The 21,647-nt window shown below is 38.7% G+C and overlaps 1 protein-coding gene across 2 annotated transcripts in view; it reads left to right on the top strand.

Moving 5' to 3' along the window:
* The first annotated feature begins 220 nt into the window (after positions 1–220).
* The window catches only part of btbd10a (BTB (POZ) domain containing 10a), a 42,587-nt gene continuing 21,160 nt past the window's right edge, over positions 221–21,647 (top strand). For both annotated transcript variants that reach the window (XM_063000759.1, XM_063000758.1), the window contains exons 1-2: positions 221–359; positions 5,531–5,687. In XM_063000759.1, the coding sequence (XP_062856829.1) occupies positions 5,575–5,687 (113 nt within the window). In that variant the 5' untranslated portion in view covers positions 221–359; positions 5,531–5,574. The remainder of the gene's footprint in view (positions 360–5,530; positions 5,688–21,647) is intronic.

Below are 21,647 nucleotides of genomic sequence, written 5' to 3'. Positions count from 1 at the left end.
AAAGACGAGGCCATCGACGAGAGGGAGGGAGGGTTGCCATAGTACATGCAATATACGCATGCGCAACACTTTATGTGGTATTTCAAATAGCAAAATCTGTGACATAAAGGGAACTAAGTAGGGCGTATATGCGGTTACTTCTTACCCTATCTAGTGCCCTCAGTTAGAGATTAGTGTGCAATTTGGTTTTCGCCGAATGTTCTTGACTTGTGGGCTGCTTTTCTGTTACAAATCCTTCTTTACTGAAGTCGAAACCGAATTTTGCTTTTTACAATGAACTGCTGAACGTTCTGGTTTAAGGCTGGTATTTACCAGGCACAGTTAGTTGTGGTGAAGCCCTTCGTCTTGAACACTGACTGGTGAGAGAACTTTAAAATGCTTTGTTTATTTTACTGAAGCTAACTTGCTAGCAAGTACTACCTGTTTTGGCTAGCGAGCTAACAGCTTGTCTGAGGTAATTGTACGTTAAAGGTAAATGTCATGTCCAAATAAAATTTGAGAAAGAATATTTACTTGTATGTTTCGCTAAGAAACGAGACGACTACATACAAAAGTGCTAACTAGTATCAGTATGTAGCTTTCAAACTAGTGAGCTGCAGGAGTGTAAAAGTTGGCTTACCAAGTTAGCCAGCTAGTACAAAACTGCCACACAGTTTGTATTTTTATCGAGTTTATATTCAAGTATATAACAAAAATAATAAAATATGTTAAAAAAAAGCTAATAAAAACCGTGTTTCGTCATCGATATCCAAAAAAGAAACGCAGTTATTGTGTAATTAACGAAACCTGGTGCTAATAGTCAACTGCACGGAACACTGTGACACAACTGCAGTCACCAATCTGCATCATCTTCATCATTACTGGCACCCTATATAATAACACATGTCATAAGACATATGCCAATCTCAAACATGCCAGGACGTTGTAAAGCTTTGTCATAAAGCAGTGCATTATGTATGTTTACACATGGTATTGTAGAGTGTAGCATTTAAAGGTCACCGTGTATACATAAATATTATATGTATTAATTTAATTCTGTATGCTTTTGTATACATACAGTGTATCACAAAAGTGAGTACACCCCTCACATTTCTGCAGATATTTAAGTATATCTTTTCATGGGACAACACTGACAAAATGACACTTTGACACAATGAAAAGTAGTCTGTGTGCAGCTTATATAACAGTGTAAATTTATTCTTCCCTCAAAATAACTCAATATACAGCCATTAATGTCTAAACCACCGGCAACAAAAGTGAGTACACCCCTTAGTGAAAGTTCCTGAAGTGTCAATATTTTGTGTGGCCACCATTATTTCCCAGAACTGCCTTAACTCTCCTGGGCATGAAGTTTACCAGAGCTTCACAGGTTGCCACTGGAATGCTTTTCCACTCCTCCATGACGACATCACGGAGCTGGCGGATATTCGAGACTTTGCGCTCCTCCACCTTCCGCTTGAGGATGCCCCAAAGATGTTCTATTGGGTTTAGGTCTGGAGACATGCTTGGCCAGTCCATCACCTTTACCCTCAGCCTCTTCAATAAAGCAGTGGTCGTCTTAGAGGTGTGTTTGGGGTCATTATCATGCTGGAACACTGCCCTGCGACCCAGTTTCCGGAGGGAGGGGATCATGCTCTGCTTCAGTATTTCACAGTACATATTGGAGTTCATGTGTCCCTCAATGAAATGTAACTCCCCAACACCTGCTGCACTCATGCAGCCCCAGACCATGGCATTCCCACCACCATGCTTGACTGTAGGCATGACACACTTATCTTTGTACTCCTCACCTGATTGCCGCCACACATGCTTGAGACCATCTGAACCAAACAAATTAATCTTGGTCTCATCAGACCATAGGACATGGTTCCAGTAATCCATGTCCTTTGTTGACATGTCTTCAGCAAACTGTTTGCGGGCTTTCTTGTGTAGAGACTTCAGAAGAGGCTTCCTTCTGGGGTGACAGCCATGCAGACCAATTTGATGTAGTGTGCGGCGTATGGTCTGAGCACTGACAGGCTGACCCCCCACCTTTTCAATCTCTGCAGCAATGCTGACAGCACTCCTGCGCCTATCTTTCAAAGACAGCAGTTGGATGTGACGCTGAGCACGTGCACTCAGCTTCTTTGGACGACCAACGCGAGGTCTGTTCTGAGTGGACCCTGCTCTTTTAAAACGCTGGATGATCTTGGCCACTGTGCTGCAGCTCAGTTTCAGGGTGTTGGCCATCTTCTTGTAGCCTTGGCCATCTTCATGTAGCGCAACAATTCGTCTTTTAAGATCCTCAGAGAGTTCTTTGCCATGAGGTGCCATGTTGGAACTTTCAGTGACCAGTATGAGAGAGTGTGAGAGCTGTACTACTAAATTGAACACACCTGCTCCCTATGCACACCTGAGACCTAGTAACACTAACAAATCACATGACATTTTGGAGGGAAAATGACAAGCAGTGCTCAATTTGGACATTTAGGGGTGTAGTCTCTTAGGGGTGTACTCACTTTTGTTGCCGGTGGTTTAGACATTAATGGCTGTATATTGAGTTATTTTGAGGGAAGAATAAATTTACACTGTTATATAAGCTGCACACAGACTACTTTTCATTGTGTCAAAGTGTCATTTTGTCAGTGTTGTCCCATGAAAAGATATACTTAAATATCTGCAGAAATGTGAGGGGTGTACTCACTTTTGTGATACACTGTACATATCTCACATGCTGGTGGAGAGTCATACCTGGATTTCATGCACTGATTTGTTCAATTTCTAACAGTAAAATTCCATTTAAAAGATAATATTTACTGACTTTATTAGTTGTCAAACATTTTATATTATTAACATAAGTTGATACATTATTATTATGCAAACTGAGACAGAATGACTTTCTTTAGTGTTCATCCAGTGTGCATCCTATGTTAATGATGTGTTGTGTAGTCCAAATCACATCTATTTACACAGCAGTAATGGGTTAGTGGATTTATTTAGAAAAGACATCATGTCCTATCTGATACAGATACTGCTTTTGAAACCAGACCCGTCTCTGCTGTAACCTGTATCAGGATCAGAATCAGAATCTTTATTTTTGCTAGGTGTACAAGGAATTTCTTTTGGTGCTGGTGTCAACATATAAACATCTAATTAAATAATCAAAAGTTGTATTATATATAAACAGAATAAAAAAATTTAAAAAAATAACAGCAACAACAACAGTATAGCATCTGACAAAGTGTGCAATACAGATGTATAGTACAGTACACTGCCAGACTTCAAGTTTAGAGGAGTTAAGCCTCTGATGTATAGAAGCTCATTCCGATTAAAAGTAATACGAATTGTGTTGCTATACGCGAGTTTAACAGATAAAACAAACACACGAGACACCAAAACACCGGGGCTGCCTCTCTGGGTGCCGATTTCACACGTACTACCTGTGTATGACACTAGCATTGTTAAACATCTTACCAAAAGCTGTATGTCTGATGGACCAACATGTTCAAGAGAGGTCAGACAGTCAGGTCGCTTATGCCACAGAGAAGCATTGTGTGTGATAACAGATTTTCATATGGTGTGGGAAAACACAGCCAGGGTAATCTGTGCCTTGTATTTAGTGCCAAGTGTACATCATTGTTTGTGTTTTTGTTTTAAACATAAGGTTGAGGTCTTTATATTGTTTAAAATTGTGCTCTTTTGAATTAACAAACCGTGTTAACAGTGTTTGACCTTATAGCTTTTTCATTTAGGAAATTCTTTAGATTGTTATTCTTCAAAGGTGGACCACTAGCCCCAAATTTCTTTTCTTTCAGTGTCTTTATTGTGAAAAGTTACTACAGTGAAATAAATATCTTTGTTTGTTAAATAGGTGATCTCTCGCTACATTTTGGTGGCACAGCAATATGTATTGATGTTGCTGACAAAGTAACAAAAAGTTATATTTTTTGCTTTCCTGGCAAGTTCATATTCAGTGTATTTAGTAGGGATGCATCAATACCATTTTTTCCCAACCGAGTACAAGTACATGTATTTTAGTACTCGCCGATACCGATACCTATTTAGAATGATGCAATCTGGAGCATTATGGAATAATGTAGTTTTTAGTGTAAATTAGTGCAGTGGAACAGTTGCTTGGGTTGCCATCACTAATTGTAAAAAAAAAAAAAACAACCACCGCACAGACATCATTGAGAAAGCTTCTGACAAGCTAACGTTAACGTTCATTAATAAACGCACGTAATTAACGTTGTGCACATCATACATGCGATGCGATTCTGCTGATTGAAATATTTACTTTAAAAGGATAATACAGTCCGATCCCATCTGAGCCGATTCTATCAGCACATACATTCGTGGTTCACCTCGGTAAATCGTAAACGACTCTGAGTCGGCTCCCGCTCTGTGGTAATAACCAGTATAATTAAGCCTGAGCTTTATAATGTAAGCGAGTCACACAAAATGTTCTGTAGTAGTTGGTGTTTATTTACAACCGCATCATTTATTATAACAGTAAACACGGAGAGATGACTGAGAAAAGAAGCTTAACATGAGTCGACTCCTGAATCACTTGTATCGACACTGTGAACAGAGTATTGAACACAAACACGTCCTATAACAGCGGTCGCTGCTTTTGTAACCGGTTGTAAAAGTTTTTTTTTTTTTTTCAAACGGAACTAAATAACATTAAATGTGCGTGTGAGCGTGGTCAGAGAGAATAATTCAATCTGTCTCCCGTGGGTGAAAAATGAATTGCTTTAGTTTTAGAAGTAAAAAAATCTCGTAATGTCACGCCCCCCGGTCAAGCACTCGCGCCCCACAGGTTGAAAATCCCTGCGTTAACGCAGCAACGTGCACTAGGCACAAGGTATCGGATGTTTAGTATCGGAACCTCGTTTGCGAGTGCGAGTACGAGTTAATGAGCGCGGTATCGGGCTCATACCCGATACTAGTATCCGTACTCATGCATCTCTAGTATTTAGTGTTGTTCTACAGAAGGTGTATACTTTTTGTTGAGGCAAGCCATAGCCTAGTGGTTAAGTTACTGTACTGGACTAGTTATCAGAGGGTCGCTGGTTTAAGCCCCACCACTGCCAGGTTGCTGCTGTTGGTCTCTTGAGCAAGGCCCTTAACCCTCAATTGCTTAGACTTGCTTTGATAAAGGTGTCTGCTAAATGCCAAAAATTTAAATACTGAGGGACAATTTGGAACAGTTTTTGTTTTCTTGTTTTAGAAAAAAAAAAATCTAAAAAAATTTTTTTAGTTATGAGACATTTGTTAGGATTTAAGAAAAATAAAAAAAAACAGCCTGGTGAAACCTTAATAAACCAGAAAGTGTTTGCACCCTGTTAGTGAATGGGATATATTAGGGAACTATTATTTTTTGAATAGTGTCAGTAACTGGTGTTAATGAGGATGGGGGTGCTTTGCAATTAAGTTAGCCAGCTGCATGACTGTTATTTAAAAAAAAATTACAAAGTTGGTTAACTGGTTTAACAAATATATTGCCATGATAATTAGTTTATTAAGTTATTCATTCTCTTATTGACAGGGCATGAGCTTTGCTTTACCCATCCATTTTTAATATCCCGTTTGATGTGGTGCAACATGGCTGCGCGTCCAGTTTCTTATGACAGCAATTCCAGCGACACTGAAAACTCTGAGCAAAGATCGAGCAGTCGACCTCGCAGAGTTTACAGACACTCAAGGTAAATTACACTTTTTCTTCTATTATTTTGTACAGTGCCTTTCAGACAGACATGTTATTGGTTCCTGTGCTGAACGATACTTGCTGTCTCCTGCCATTGTGCAGGGCTTTTGTTGTCACCTATTGCAGAGCTCCTATTATTTTATGTACCAAGCAATACGAACTTGCATAATCAAGGTTGTTTGTATTTAATAGCTTTTATCCGCTTGTTAAGTGGTGACGTGTCGACCTTATGATACGTCACATCCGGGTCCAAGTTGTCTGAGTCCCTCGTATTTTCAATATGCCACAGTGCTGTGTCCCGTACTGCTTCAACAGGAAAAAAAACTACCCAACTGTCTTTTTACCGCTTTCCTTGCGATTAGATATCATGAAGTAATATTTTTGTTCATAATTCAATGTAAAAAGGTAAACTGTCAAATTGTTTTATTCATTACACGTGTTTCAAGCTTTTTTTTTTTTTTTTTCATATAATAATGTGAGATTCTGGATTTTTACTATATAAGCTATACTGATTGAAAGTAAAACAGCGACACGAGTTCCTTAAGTTTTCCACAAACATAATTTATTGTAACTTTCTTCTTACATTGACTTATCCATTAATCCAACTTTCTCATAAAAACTAAATAAAAACTCGCTGTGTTCGCAATTGGCGTATAACAAACAAAACTTCGATCAAAAATCTGTTGCTCCACGTCCTCTTTCTTTCCGTATATTTGATCAATATTGTCGGTATATAGAGTCAGTACAATTCTGCCCTCCGCAGGCTCCACCGAAGAGGACTAATGAATAACAGCATAACAATGATTACCAGGAAAAATCATCAATAGTTGAAATACCAAGTCTCCACCTCAAATAAGTATTCTTTAACCAAACAGAAAATATTTATGACAATAAACATCGAACATTACAATTAGTGCAATATGGATCTTACAATATATATATATATTAGGGCTGTCGAAGTTAACGCGATAATAACGCATTAACGCGATCTCAATTTAACGCGATTCAAAAAAAGTGTCGTTAACGCAAATTCTATACAGGAAAAATTTACCTATACAGGCAGTGAGTGCCATGTAGAATTACATCACGAAGACCCGCATTGTTATGTTTTGTACTTAACCACGAAATACAAATGACACTAGTTATGTGGAGAACGTGTTTGTCTTTATTGCTTAATCCACAACTTGGAGCATCACACTTAAACATAACACACCGTTACCCGCTGGTCACCTGATACACATATCAGCTCAGTGACGTACAACACAGTGGTAACGTGATACGCAGATCACGTAAATGATATATATCACACGCATGATAATAATAAGCTTTTTTTCTCTCTTCATTTTCCCTGACAAGTGAAAAACCAAAATATAGCAACCGTAACATTATGAAGAAGAATTTCAAAGATATTCCTTTGCAATACTTTATCATTTCAAGAATATGATACAGACTGACCAACACCATTAAGCCAAATCAGCATTGAAAATTTACTTCACTTTTAATAGCCTTCTACAATGCTGGTGCTTCTTAAAACGGCCGCTCAGGTGGCGCAGCGGTAAAAAGAAACGCGCTGCAACCAGGGCTGGATTCTGAGAACGTGGTATCGAATCCAGCCTTGCTTTACCGGTTCGAAGCGGAGTGGCTATATGAGCAACGATTGGCCGGTTGCTCATATGGGGGGTGGGACAAAGAACCGGATGTGGGTCTCTCTCTGTCAGAATGCGATTGCGTTCTCTGCCGGCTGATTGGAGGCGCTTACACAGAGATGGGAGAGGGTGCCCTTAGGGTGTGTCTCTCCGCATGCAACGCTAGGTGGCGCCAAACTCGTCAATGTGTGGGTGGCAAAGATGCATCTGGCTGCTGCTCATGTTTCGGAGGGGATACGGGTTAGCTTCAATCACCTCCGTCAGGGCAGGGTTCGGCATAGACAGAGAGGAAGCACGATGCTAATTGAACAATTGAATGCGCTAAAAGGGGAGAAAAAGGGGTAAAAATTAAAAAAAAAAAAAAAAAAAAAAAAACTGAATATTTTCTTTTAAACAGAAGTGTTATTTAAATGCTATTAAATTGTTTTCCAACAAAATCCGCCCAATTTGGCGGATAACCGCCCAATCTGGCAACACTGGAACGCATTATTATTATTATCGCGTTAACTTCGACAGCCCTAATAAAAACGTATTCTGATATCCAGTTAGCAGTGTAGGGTTTATACAGCAGCAGGTAGAATAAGGTGAGAATAAGGTGCAAAAACAATGCAATATTGTGCAAAGATGCAAGTAATATAGTCACTAGTATGAGTTGTCAGAACCCAGGGAACAAGACTGTGTTGATTGTGAATGAGTTTTTGTGTATGTTAGTGTATGTACACCGATCAGACATAACATTAAAACCACCTTCTTTATAAAAAATAAAAATAAAAAAATAAATGCGATTAATCGCGATTAAAAATTTTAATCGTTTGACAGCCCATATATATATATATATACAGTGTATCACAAAAGTGAGTACACCCCTCACATTTCTGCAAATATTTTATTATATCTTTTCATGGGACAACACTATAGAACTAAAACTTGGATATAACTTAGAGTAGTCAGTGTACAACTTGTATAGCAGTGTAGATTTACTGTCTTCTGAAAATAACTCAACACACAGCCATTAATGTCTAAATGGCTGGCAACATAAGTGAGTACACCCCACAGTGAACATGTCCAAATTGTGCCCAAAGTGTCAATATTTTGTGTGACCACCATTATTATCCAGCACTGCCTTAACCCTCCTGGGCATGGAATTCACCAGAGCTGCACAGGTTGCTACTGGAATCCTCTTCCACTCCTCCATGATGACATCACGGAGCTGGTGGATGTTAGACACCTTGAACTCCTCCACCTTCCACTTGAGGATGCGCCACAGGTGCTCAATTGGGTTTAGTCCATCACCTTTACCTTCAGCTTCCTCAGCAAGGCAGTTGTCATCTTGGAGGTTGTGTTTGGGGTCGTTATCCTGTTGGAAAACTGCCATGAGGCCCAGTTTTCAAAGGGAGGGGATCATGCTCTGTTTCAGAATGTCACAGTACATGTTGGAATTCATGTTTCCCTCAATGAACTGCAGCTCCCCAGTGCCAGCAACACTCATGCAGCCCAAGACCATGATGCTACCACCACCATGCTTGACTGTAGGCAAGATACAGTTGTCTTGGTACTTCTCACCAGGGCGCCGCCACACATGCTGGACACCATCTGAGCCAAACAAGTTTATCTTGGTCTCGTCAGACCACAGGGCATTCCAGTAATCCATGTTCTTGGACTGCTTGTCTTCAGCAAACTGTTTGCTGGCTTTCTTGTGCGTCAGCTTCCTTCTGGGATGACGACCATGCAGACCGAGTTGATGCAGTGTGCGGCGTATGGTCTGAGCACTGACAGGCTGACCTCCCACGTCTTCAACCTCTGCAGCAATGCTGGCAGCACTCGTGTCTATTTTTTAAAGCCAACCTCTGGATATGACGCCGAACACGTGGACTCGACTTCTTTGGTCGACCCTGGCGAAGCCTGTTCCGAGTGGAACCTGTCCTGGAAAACCGCTGTATGACCTTGGCCACCATGCTGTAGCTCAGTTTCAGGGTGTTAGCAATCTTCTTATAGCCCAGGCCATCTTTGTGGAGAGCAACAATTCTATTTCTCACATCCTCAGAGAGTTCTTTGCCATGAGGTGCCATGTTGAATATCCAGTGGCCAGTATGAGAGAATTGTACCCAAAACACCAAATTTAACAGCCCTGCTCCCCATTTACACCTGGGACCTTGACACATGACACCAGGGAGGGACAACGACACATTTGGGCACAATTTGGACATGTTCACTGTGGGGTGTACTCACTTATGTTGCCAGCTATTTAGACATTAATGGCTGTGTGTTGAGTTATTTTCAGAAGACAGTAAATCTGCACTGCTATACAAGCTGTACACTGACTACTCTAAGTTATATCCAAGTTTCATGTCTATAGTGTTGTCCCATGAAAAGATATAATGAAATATTTGCAGAAATGTGAGGGGTGTACTCACTTTTGTGATACACTGTATATAAAGGTTCACAGGTTTAGCCATAGTTGTTTGCGACTAAAGGTTCGTTTGGCCCCGGAAATGACGCGTGACGTCACACTTAACAAGCGAATACAAAGGCACATATAGTGGGGAAAAATAGACATAGCCTAGACCTGTTAAAGTGGCTCACAGTTATATAAGAATAACAAAACTTTCTTTTGTTTGTTTTAACAAAACAAAACAAAAAAGCAAAGTAGGGCTGCTCATGCGGTATGGTGGTAAATTGAGTTAGCCCACTACTGCTTGGATCCATAGTTCGAATCCCCAGTGTTGCTAATGGCCGGGTGGGCGTCTACATACAGTCATGATTGTCCATGTCTGAGGATGACTGAGGCTGGATGGATTGGCATGGTTTCAGATTAAACCAGGCTCACAATGACCCTGACCAGTTGGTGGTAAAAAACGGTCCGGGTCCTTTCTGTGTGGAGTTTGCATGTTCTCCCCATGTCTTCGTGGGTTTTTTCCGGGTGCTCCGGTTTCCTTCCACAGTCCAAAGACAAGCAAGTGAGGTGAATTGGAGATACAAAACTGTGTTTGATATAACCCTGTGAAATGATTAATCTTGTGTAATGAGTAACTACCGTTCCTGTTATGAATGTAATCAAAGTGTAAAACATGACGTTAAAATCCTAATAAACAAACACAAAACATAAAAACATACAAAACCATATTAACAGACTCTATAAACCAGCTTTATTCATAAACAGTTATTTTATTTATATAAATGTATAAAAAGTTCATATTACAAACTCCAAATGTGGCTCTACACAGAGCTGCCTAATATATTTGATCTAGACCTATAACCTTAACTGTATAATGCTGGCCATCTACATTATACTCCATAACAAGTAGTCAAACAAATGTATTCTTGGAAAATAATCCATCTGCAGGATATGCTTACAGCAGGTGGCCGTTATGAAAGAATTATTGATGACATTAGACCACACAAGCAGAATCATCCAAATCTGTTGGTAGCTTAATCACTGAAATGAAACTTTATAGCACTGATGTAAGATACAGCTTTCTTATAATTGTAGGTTGCAGTTGGAATTTATTGTAAGCGGATTATTGACATGTATGGCGAGGCTGAAAGGTCAAATGTTGACTGCAGGTGTATATGCATGAATGTTTATTAATTACATACATTTTTAATGTAATAAACAAACACAAAACATAAAAACATACGTCATACATGTAAGATGATTTACAGGACAGTCTCAATCTGCTTGCCATCATGTTCAACACACAAAAACCAGCGAGCAACAGTAGCATTTAAAGCCCAGACACACATTTCGTGGGGAATAGATCCATTAGTGTTAACATAATTTTGACTCACCCTGTAAATAAATTACCATTGCAGCTACCAGCATAATTAGTTGATGGGATGAAAAACAATGGAGATTTTAAAATAAGCTTTACATCTTGCATGCATTTTGATTTTCTTAAATCATACTTGCGTTCCTATTAAGTTGCTAACTGATAGAGTTTATTACTTTTGGAGATCTACAAAGTCTGGTTTGGGCAAGTCTATCACAGTGGCTAATAGGGTTGGGGTTTATATTTATATTTTATATTCCGGTTCTTATCGATTCCCTGTTTTGATTTTTAAGTGGTAAAAAATACCAAGATACCAAAAATTTATTATTATTATTATTATTTTAAGAATTAACTGAACAATCACAAAGTAAATTGACTACAATAAACTAGAGATGCAGGAGTACGGATACTGGTATCGGGTATTAGCCCGATACCGCGCTCATTAACTCGTACTCGCACTCGCAAACGAGGTTCCGATACTAAACATCCGATACCGTGTGCCTAGTGCAGGTTGCTGCGTTAACGCAGGGATTTTCAACCTGTGGGGCGCGAGTGCCTGACCGGGGGGCGTGACATTACGAGATTTTTTTACTTCTAAAACTAAAGCAATTAATTTTTCACCCACAGGAGACAGATTGAATTATTCTCACTGACCACGCTCACACGCACATTTAATGTTATTTAGTTCCGTTTGAAAAAAAAAAAAACTTTTACAACCGGTTACAAAAGCAGCGACCGCTGTTATAGGACGTGTGTGTGTTCAATACTCTGTTCACAGTGTCGATACAAGTGATTCAGGAGTCGACTCATGTTAAGCTTCTTTTCTCAGTCATCTCTCCGTGTTTACTGTTATAATAAATGATGCGGTTGTAAATAAACACCAACTACTACAGAACATTTTGTGTGACTCGCTTACATTATAAAGCTCAGGCTTAATTATACTGGTTATTACCACAGAGCGGGAGCCGACTCAGAGTCGTTTACGATTTGCCGAGGTGAACCACGAATGTATGTGCTGATAGAATCGGCTCAGATGGGATCGGACTGTATTATCCTTTTAAAGTAAATATTTCAATCAGCAGAATCGCATCGCATGTATGATGTGCACAGCGTTAATTACGTGCGTTTATTAATGAACGTTTACGTTAGCTTGTCAGAAGCTTTCTCAATGATGTCTGTGCGGTGGTTGTTTTTTTTTTTTTTTTACAATTAGTGATGGCAACCCAAGCAACTGTTCCACTGCACTAATTTACACTAAAAACTACATTATTCCATAATGCTCCAGATTGCATCATTCTAAATAGGTATCGGTATCGGCGAGTACTAAAATACATGTACTTGTACTCGTACTCGGTTGGGAAAAAATGGTATTGATGCATCCCTACAATAAACTTTTAAATGCACTTTGAGAACTATAATAAGTTATAAACTGTGAAATACACAAATAATCTCTGAGAAAACAAAGTCTGAGCAGCAACAGGGCAAAATGCTGGAACCAAAGTCTATATAGTTCACAACACACAGCTACCTGCAACCAAATCCAAATTCACTACATAAAACAGCCTTTGTTAAAGGTGTATGCAACTCAGCAGTTCTTGTTAGGGCAAATCAGCATACCCTACTATGGTCAAACTTTTTTTTAACCTTGCCTACATGAATGACAACAGTAGGGTTCACACATGTATTGCACTTTGCCTTGTTGTTTAGTTTTATGAAGTGAAGCCACACGTTTGACAGTTTGTACACACTGCCTTTAGTTTAGCTTTGCACGCTAGCTCAGGCACGCTGTTGTGTTGATGTGTGACATAGTAACACAGACAGATCCTGGCAGATATGTATGTGATTGATTGATTTTTTTATTAAACAATTTCATATTTTTAAACATAACAAGCACTCCAGCTCTCTCTAGATGCAGTACCTCTTGTAAAAACGGAAACAGTCAGGGATAACACGAAGTCCGAAGACTTATTTCCATTGTGGCCCCTACGTCCTTGCAGATCTGTTTCCTGTTTTTTTAACAATAATAAATGGTTATCGTGTTTAGGAACCGATAAGCAGAACCAACATTTTGTTTGTACCTGGTAATTGCCATTTTGCCATTTAATTGCCATTGCCAACCCTAATGACTAAGCAGCAAGCTTTTCTGCTAGCTTTACTGACAGGTGTGCTAAAGTTGCACATGGGAGCGATAATATCACTGTTAAGATGTTTCTGCAAGCCATGACATTTCTTTGAACTGACCTATGTGCCGAACTTGAAACTGCATTCACTGGTCTGCTACACTTAAGGCTAAGGTACAAACATGGCATTTCCTCCCTCACCTTTATCTCTCAGTCTAGTTGTTTGTAGTTTCCTGTTACAATACCCTTGCCACTTGTACCACCCACACGCAAGTTAAAACCATGCAAGGAGTTTAGGAGTTAATTAATCACAGCTCATGAAAGCTTTTTAGAAGTGCCCCACCTTACTTGAGAATTCTGGTCAAATAAAAGCATCATTTAAACGTGGTAGAAATGGTTCTAATGGTTACTTATTCATGCTCAGGGGATTTCATTAAATTGTAACCATTAACATGAGAGCCAGCAAATAGTCAATTTATTTTAAACAAATGGTACATTAAGTTTGCTCCTTTTGTTCTTTTAATCCTGAGCTTCCTAACTGTAATTCCATACACATTTCTTTGCATACTTTATTTTAAATAATGTACCTTAAGTAAAACAAGTGCATTAAGTCACTGCTTAGTTACCTACATATTTGATTATTTACTGTTTTGAGTTTGGAGTGTTTTTCTGCTTTTTATAGATGTGATATTAAAGCTTTTCCTGACACCATTAGTATAGCAATTGTTATATGAGCAAAGTTTTACATTAATACTGAGGTGAGATGATTAATATTTTTCTGAGGAAAAACATTGTCAGACTCTATACTGACTCAAACCAGCTTCATTTTTGTGATTTTAATACGTAACAGTTATTTGTAATTATATAAATGTATAAAGAGTTCATATTACAAACTCCAAATCAAACTTAATCTAAAACTACAAACTTAATCACTGAAATGAAACTTTATAGCACTGATGTTAGATACAGCTTTCTTATAATTGTAGGTTGCAGTTGGAATTTATTGTAAGCGGATTATTGACATGTATGGCGAGGCTGAAAGGTCAAATGTTGACTGCAGGTGTATATGCATGAATGTTTATTAATTACATACATTTTTAATGAGACTGTTGCTTACCAACTGGTCTGTTATATTCAAAGCATTATTAGTGTTTACTAAAAAATAAATATAATGAAGAATTTGGTCATCAAAAAAAGTAATAAAATGCTTTTTTTTATTTATAAACGTGTGCTGCTCTTATTTCATACCTTTGTCCCAAGCAAACTGTCAAAGTGATGCAGCATTTAAGACAAAGGTTTGACACCCCATCTGTATATTGTGGTATCATGCTGATATAATGCATTTGTCAAACTCTGTTTACTGACTGTTAGGACATTTCTAGCAGGTTTACCTATTTTCATTTAGCAGGCCCGGTTCCAGCTGGAAACACTGGGTGCCAGGCAGGAATATCCTGGGCAGGGCACCAATCAATCACTGGACTTCGGCCACCTGAGATGCAGCCAGCCGTGTCTGTGTAGATGCCCGGTCGGTTCCCAATAGCACTACTGAGATTTGAATCCAGATCTCGGCAATAGTGGACTAGACTGCTGCACCCACCTGAGCGCCTTAGGGGACTTTGGGTGTCGACAGCAATTTAGTTAGCATCATGCTATTTAAACCAATGGGATGGGGTGGCACAACGCGCTAGCATGTCAACTAACATCTCCCTCCGTGTACCGAAAACGGTTAAATTAGCTGACGAGCCCAAATTTGCAAACAAATGACACTTATAATTCAATTATAATTTATTTATGTTTGAAAATAACTCCATTTGTTTCTTTCTATTTTTCTGTGAGAAAAGTCGTGCCCGCACTGAATGCTGGGATTGCCTTCACCATGATAATGCCAAGTTCACACTACACGACTGGATCTTTTGTAATTGGGAGTCTTTTAAGTCGGTGTGTATTTCACACTACACGACTGATCGGTGATAGGGGGTTTCACACTACACCATCTATCACCAACTGGAATCGCAGGCGAGCTTCTCTGGTCTCCCAAACTATGTTCTGTCAGGAAATCAAACGCGAGAAGTGACGAAAGTTCTAACGATACCACGTCAACAAGTAGCGAGCGATCAAAGTTTGTGCACTGATGTGCAGCGTAAAATCAAAGAGGAAAAATAAATAAATCTCAGTGGATTTGGCTACATGAACAGCATGGATTGTTTTATAGTGAGTTGAAGGTTAATAAATATTTTTGCAATGCAACGTCGGTGTTGTGTTTTGTAGAGACTGATAAGTTCAGAAATACTGTAAAACGTGTGTGTGCCGATGTATTCTGATATAAACTATATGAAGCCCCTGTCCCACCTTTTCACAACTCCTCCCCTGCGTTTCCCCTCACCCTGTATCTTGCGTTCTCATTGGCTGTTCGACATAGCACTCATTGCCAGTCGGGCAGCTCAGATCTAGATATTTGACATGCTAGAAATCTCGCTTTGGTCGCTCGATTGAGTTCTTGGGTGGTTCTCACACAGCGATTGGGAGCCGAGTTTTGTTCTCAGCATAAGGCAGCATCAGATGCTCCCTCGATGTTTTGTCAAAATATCATTGACATTTTAAGATACCTTACTAGTGAGCATATTAAGGCATCTAGGATTTCGAACAGCCTCCTTCTCGGGAGCGCGCGTAGGATGACGTAAAATGCTGTCTATGTAGAGAGCTCACTAGGTTTTTTGAACACACCCTTTTCCTTCCATATTTGCAAGTCCGAAAGTCAAAAGCTTTAGTCAGATGCAGCTTAAGACCAAATGCTGAACCTCCTGTGAAACCAGTGGAAATTAGGTGTGCAATATGATGCTGGTTGCTTGGTAACAGACACCGCTTGAAAACCTGTATCATCTTGAATTGTTATATATAAATGAAAATTTAATTAAAAAAATATAATTATATAATAATTATAAAATATAATTTAGCACTTTGAGCTAGTTTGACAATGTCATTGTGCTTGATGGACTTTTTATATTTGAAATCTCATCATATCCTAACATTTTGCTTGTTTATCTTTGGAAGCTTAGCTTTACTGACTAATTTACAGCATTAATGTTTAATGAAGTAACAAAGAGAATAGTTGACAACCTCTTTTGAATTCTGACGTATCACACACTGCTTCTAAAATTGGAATGGATCATTTTTTAGCCAGAGGACATTCGTTGTTTCCTGCCAATGTTTTTTTGTGTTTTCTTCACTTCAGTTGAATTCATAATATTTGATTTGTCCTGTCAGTTGCTTTAGGCTTTATCATTTTCTTCTGTTGCACACAATGTTGTTATGCAGAGGTGAGGCATTGCTTAAAAAGTGATTGTGTGATTTATTTCTTTGTAGCAGTAACCTGTCTATTTGATTATGATGCAGACTAATACAGCATCTTAAGTGTAGTCGGAGGGGGATCAGATATATTGTATTTTCCATACAGTCGACCAGGTGTCTCATTTAGTCTCATCATTCATGTGTTTTTAAATTGTGTTGCTGAATGATTGTATAGAATATGCACACTGATGTACAAAACTGCCTACATGTGCAGTTAACGTGTATTCATCTATTAGGTTAACTCTTTATAATACAGGTGAATGGAGGCTAGGTGAAATCTGGAACGCCATTCACTATTTTACGTCCGTATTTGTACTTGTAGCTGTTCTTTTTTTTGCATCTGTGTTAAGTTCCCAAATATGCTTATCACTGTTAAAACCATCTCTAGTGATATGTCTCAGCATTATCCTTCAGTAGCCAACATGTTTAATTATTTGAACGTTGGCTTGTACGTTGCCACATACAGCATTAGGGCAGCACGGTGGCTAAGTGGGTAGCACTGTCACCTCACAGCAAGAAGGTCCTGGTTTTGATCCCCAGTTAGTGTGGTCTGGGTCCTTTCTGTGTGGAGTTTGCATGTTCTCCCCGTGTCTGTGTGGGTTTACTCCGGGTGCTCCGGTTTCCTCCCACAGTCCAAAGACATGCAAGTGAGGTAAATTGGAGATACTAAATTGTTCATGACTGTGTTCGATATAACCTTGTGAACTGATGAATCTTGTGTAATGAGTAACTACTGTTGCTGTCATGAATGTAACCAAAGTGTAAAACATGATGTTAAAATCCTAATAAACAAACAAACATACAGCATTTTTTTTCTTAAAACAGCAATTATAGAGGATAAAGATATGTCCTTGATCAGCTAAAATACTCATCTAAAGCATTTAAACAATTCTGGGTTAATATCAGGAGGCCTAATTGTGCCAAGTAAACATTTCCCACATCATTACATCACCACCACCACCAATATCCTAAGCGATGAACAGGCAAGCTGGATCCATGGATTCTTGCGATTTCTGCCAAATTCTGACCATCTGTATGTTTTTAATTTCATCTAGTCTGTACCCTTAGATTTTTGTGCTGAATTAAAAGGAGTAGAACTTGATGTGATCTTCTGTTGCTGTAGCCCATCTGCATTAGGGTCTGGTGTGTTGTGTGCTGCTTTTCTGCTTACCATGGTTGTAAACCCACCACCAAACTTAGCCTTGAGCAAAAAACAGTCACTAATATCACATGCCTTTTTTTTTTTGTTCTCCTTTGATATGAACATTAACTTGAGCTCCTGACCAGCGCTGTCTGTTTTTTATTTTTTTTATTTTTTTTGCACTGCACCTACACGTCATGACAAGTATGCAATGGGTATGAGTAGCATTACATTACAGTCGGCTGGAAAATCTGCCAACTCAGCTTTTTAAAATTTGAACCAGAACGTGAGATTACCAATGAGAGAAAACACAGATGAACCTCTTATTACATCAATCTGAATTATCAAGGTTACAGACCACATCAGACGGGAGTGGGGTAAAACAGATAGTGCATCTGGTTGAGCTGCCTGCTTTTTAACAGCAGTTCAGGCTAAACATGCAAAAACTGAAAATCTTATTTATGTACATTGTTATTTCAGCAACATGTTGCAAAAGCTTGATATCTTTCGTGAGTTAGTAATACTTAAAACAAACCCCATTTCCAGAAAATGCAGTAAAAAGATGTGCATTGTTAATTCTTATGAATCTTTATTTAATTGACAAAAGTAGAAAATATGTTTACTGATCAACTTCATTGTTTGTAAATATAATCTTATCTTGAATTTGATGCCTGCAGCACATTCCAGGTGAGGTGAGAGAATCATGGTTGGGTAAAAAAGGAGGATCCACCAAAGACTCATAGGTTGTGGCTCACCACTCACCATGATTGCAAAAAAAAAAATTAGGTCTTTCACCATCTACCTTGCATAATATTGTAAAGAAAACAGGGAATCTGGAGACAAATCATTCATGTAGGGCAAGAACAGAAACCACTACTGAAGGTGTGCGACCTTTGAGCTCTCAGTTGACACTGTGAGAAAGAGTTTGGCTGCTCTGATAAATATAGTCACATTGGCTTGGGAATATTTCAGAAAACTGTTGTCACTTAATACAGTTTGCCGCTACATCAAGAAATGCAACCTGAAACTCTTATTATACAAAGAGATAGTCATACATCAATTCTGTATAGAAACACAGCTGAGTTCTCTGGGCTCAAGCTCTTCTTAGTTGAACTAAAGACCTCATTCTGTACGTGCTGCAACAGTTCATAGACACGGAGTGTGTATGCTTGATTGGCCTGCCTGCCATCCAGATTTGACTCCTGTTTAAATGTATGGTGCATCATGAAGTGTTGAACAGCTGAAGTCTCGTATTAAGCAAGATTTTCCCTCTGCAAAACTGAAACAATTAGTCTCCTCAGTTCCTAAACCACACAAAAATGTCTCAAAAGAAAAGGTGATGAAACACAGTGCTAAACATTTATATGTGTTTATATTTACAAAATACATTGAAGTTGATCAGTAAAAACACTGGAAATCTTTTCTTTCTACTGTCATCAGTTAAAGATCACATATTGTTCTTTTTGTTTTTTTATCTTATAAAATGTCTCAACCTTTCTGGAAATGGTATTTGTACATGGCAATTTAGCAGACACTTTTATCCAAAGCAACCTACAGTTGTGACAGTATACAATCTAAGCAATTGAGGGTTACGGGCCTTGCTCAAGGGCCCAACAGTGGCAACCTGGCAGTGGTGAGGCTTGAACCGGCAGCCTTCTGATTACTGGACCAGTACCTTAACCACTAGGCTACAGCTGCCCTAAAAACCACACAACCACACAAATGATTACAGACCATAAAATAAATTCCACAGAAAATCATTTGTGCACAAACATAAACTTATGTATCAGTCAGTCTTAATTTGCAGACATTGTGCTTTTTTCATGTCTCTGTAGACACCCAGCCTACTGATAGCACCACTTATAACCTGGATCTCAGGAGAGGTGGGCTAGCGTTATAGACCATCGCATCACCTGAGCACTTGATCTTGCATATATTAATTCTTTTTAGAGAATTGTAATTAGTTTGGAATTGGAATTTTCACCAGACATAGTGGCTGCTGGTTTTCATCCCAGCCAGGGAGGAAATACAACTGCTTAATCAGTTTATGTTTCTCTTAGTCTTTTGAAACCCTAGACTTATTGATTTTAAATATAGATTCGAATCAGGATGTACCTCCTGCCTGACTAGAATGAAAACCTGGAGCCATTTGTGGATTAGGGTAAAGACCCTTGATTTAGAGCAGTGGTTCTCAAACTTTTTAGACCAAGTACCACCCATTATCAAACCAAAACTTCCAAGTACCACCTACGTTTCTCATCACAGAACCACATATGCCACACATTAATTAGGTGTGTTTGTGTGTGTATATACTGTATATATTAGTGATGGGAATTATGGCTTCTTGAAGGGAGCCGGATCTTTTGGCTTGGTTCCTTTTAAAAAGTCGTTCAAAAAAATGGCTCTTCGTTCTTCGGGAGACGCTACTGGGTAAACTATAAGATACCCCCGATATTAATATCAAATTTTGCTACTTTGCCTTAAATGTATTCCTAATTCAGACAACACTTAAATGAAAAAAAAAAAGATTTATTTTAAAAGTAAAAAAACTACAGAGAAGAGACAGACTGTGGTTGCATTGCATTAAGTTTCTGAAAAATCCTCTCTTGTATTTAAAACAAACAAGTTTATAGTTTATTTCTCAATTATTTGTCATTATACTACTAGCGCGCTCTCTCTCTCTCTCTCTCTCTCTCTCTCTCTCTCTCTCTCTCTCTGTGTGTGTGTGTCTCGCTCGCTCTCCGCGACACTGAAAGTGTTTCGGATTTGAATTTCGACAATAAACAGCTCTTATTACGATTTACGATTAATTCCCTCTACTGATGGAAGCTGAATGGGTGGATTACAGCCGATAAGAACTGCGCAGAAATAAAAGACTCATTTCAAAGATCCGTTCAATAGAATCGTATCGTTCGCGAATGACTCATCACTAGTATATATGCAGTTAGCATTTCAGTGAGTGCACCTGTTTAGCGGAGCAGCCTTGTGATGTCAGGAAGGAGAGCAGTGAGATTCAAACGCAGATCTGGCTCTGATAAAAGCGAGAGAGCTACTGATAACTTTACTGATAACGTTTCGGAAATTCCGAGATGGAAACCGCGAACGTGAAGTATAGATGTAATGAAGTACGGTGGCTGCGTAGCCCCGAATATTTTTAAAAACACATTAGTTTTAATACAATTTGTTTTCATTAAACTGATTTTATTAAAACAGAATTATAAGAACTTGAAACAGATTTTATTAGTAATTTACACAATTTGTTTCATATGATTTTTTTTATTTATAATTATTAAATGATTAATTTTTTCGGTGCATGTAATCACTTTTCCGAGATTATCTGGCGTACCACAGTTTGAGAACCACTGATTTAGAGCATTTAAGGTTGCTTATAATAAGGTCACCATAATGCCTCCAATTTGCTTGCAGAGTCACTTCCATTACCGGTAAGCATCATCGGTACCTTATAGGCTCCTGTTCGCATTTCTGAGGAAAAACAAGTCAGAACCAGTGTTGCAACTCTCAATTTTAATTAATTGAGTTAATTATTAATTAATAATTTCCAAGATCTTGCCACAAAAATCCCAAGATTGTACTAAAAATCCAAAGTAACTGAACTACAAAATTGTAAAGATATATATAACATTATATTACAATTATTCACAAAAACAAAAATCAAACGATGCCATGATAAAATCATTCACATTTTTGGCATTTAGCAGACGCTTTCATCCAAAGTGACTTACAATACTGTGACAGTTTATTGTCTAAGCAATTGAGGGTTAAGGGCCCAGCAGTGGCAACCTGGCAGTGGTGGGGCTTGAACCAGCGACCTTTCAATAACTAGTCCAGTACCTTATTGACTACAAAATTAATGCCCCTAAAGTGAAAATAAAATCAGATTTTAAACTGTTTACGTCGATTGACACAGATTTA

This window comes from Trichomycterus rosablanca, chromosome 8 (genome assembly GCF_030014385.1).
Source record: "Trichomycterus rosablanca isolate fTriRos1 chromosome 8, fTriRos1.hap1, whole genome shotgun sequence".
Taxonomy (NCBI): Eukaryota; Metazoa; Chordata; class Actinopteri; order Siluriformes; family Trichomycteridae; genus Trichomycterus; species Trichomycterus rosablanca.
This window is presented reverse-complemented; position numbering and strand designations above follow the sequence as displayed.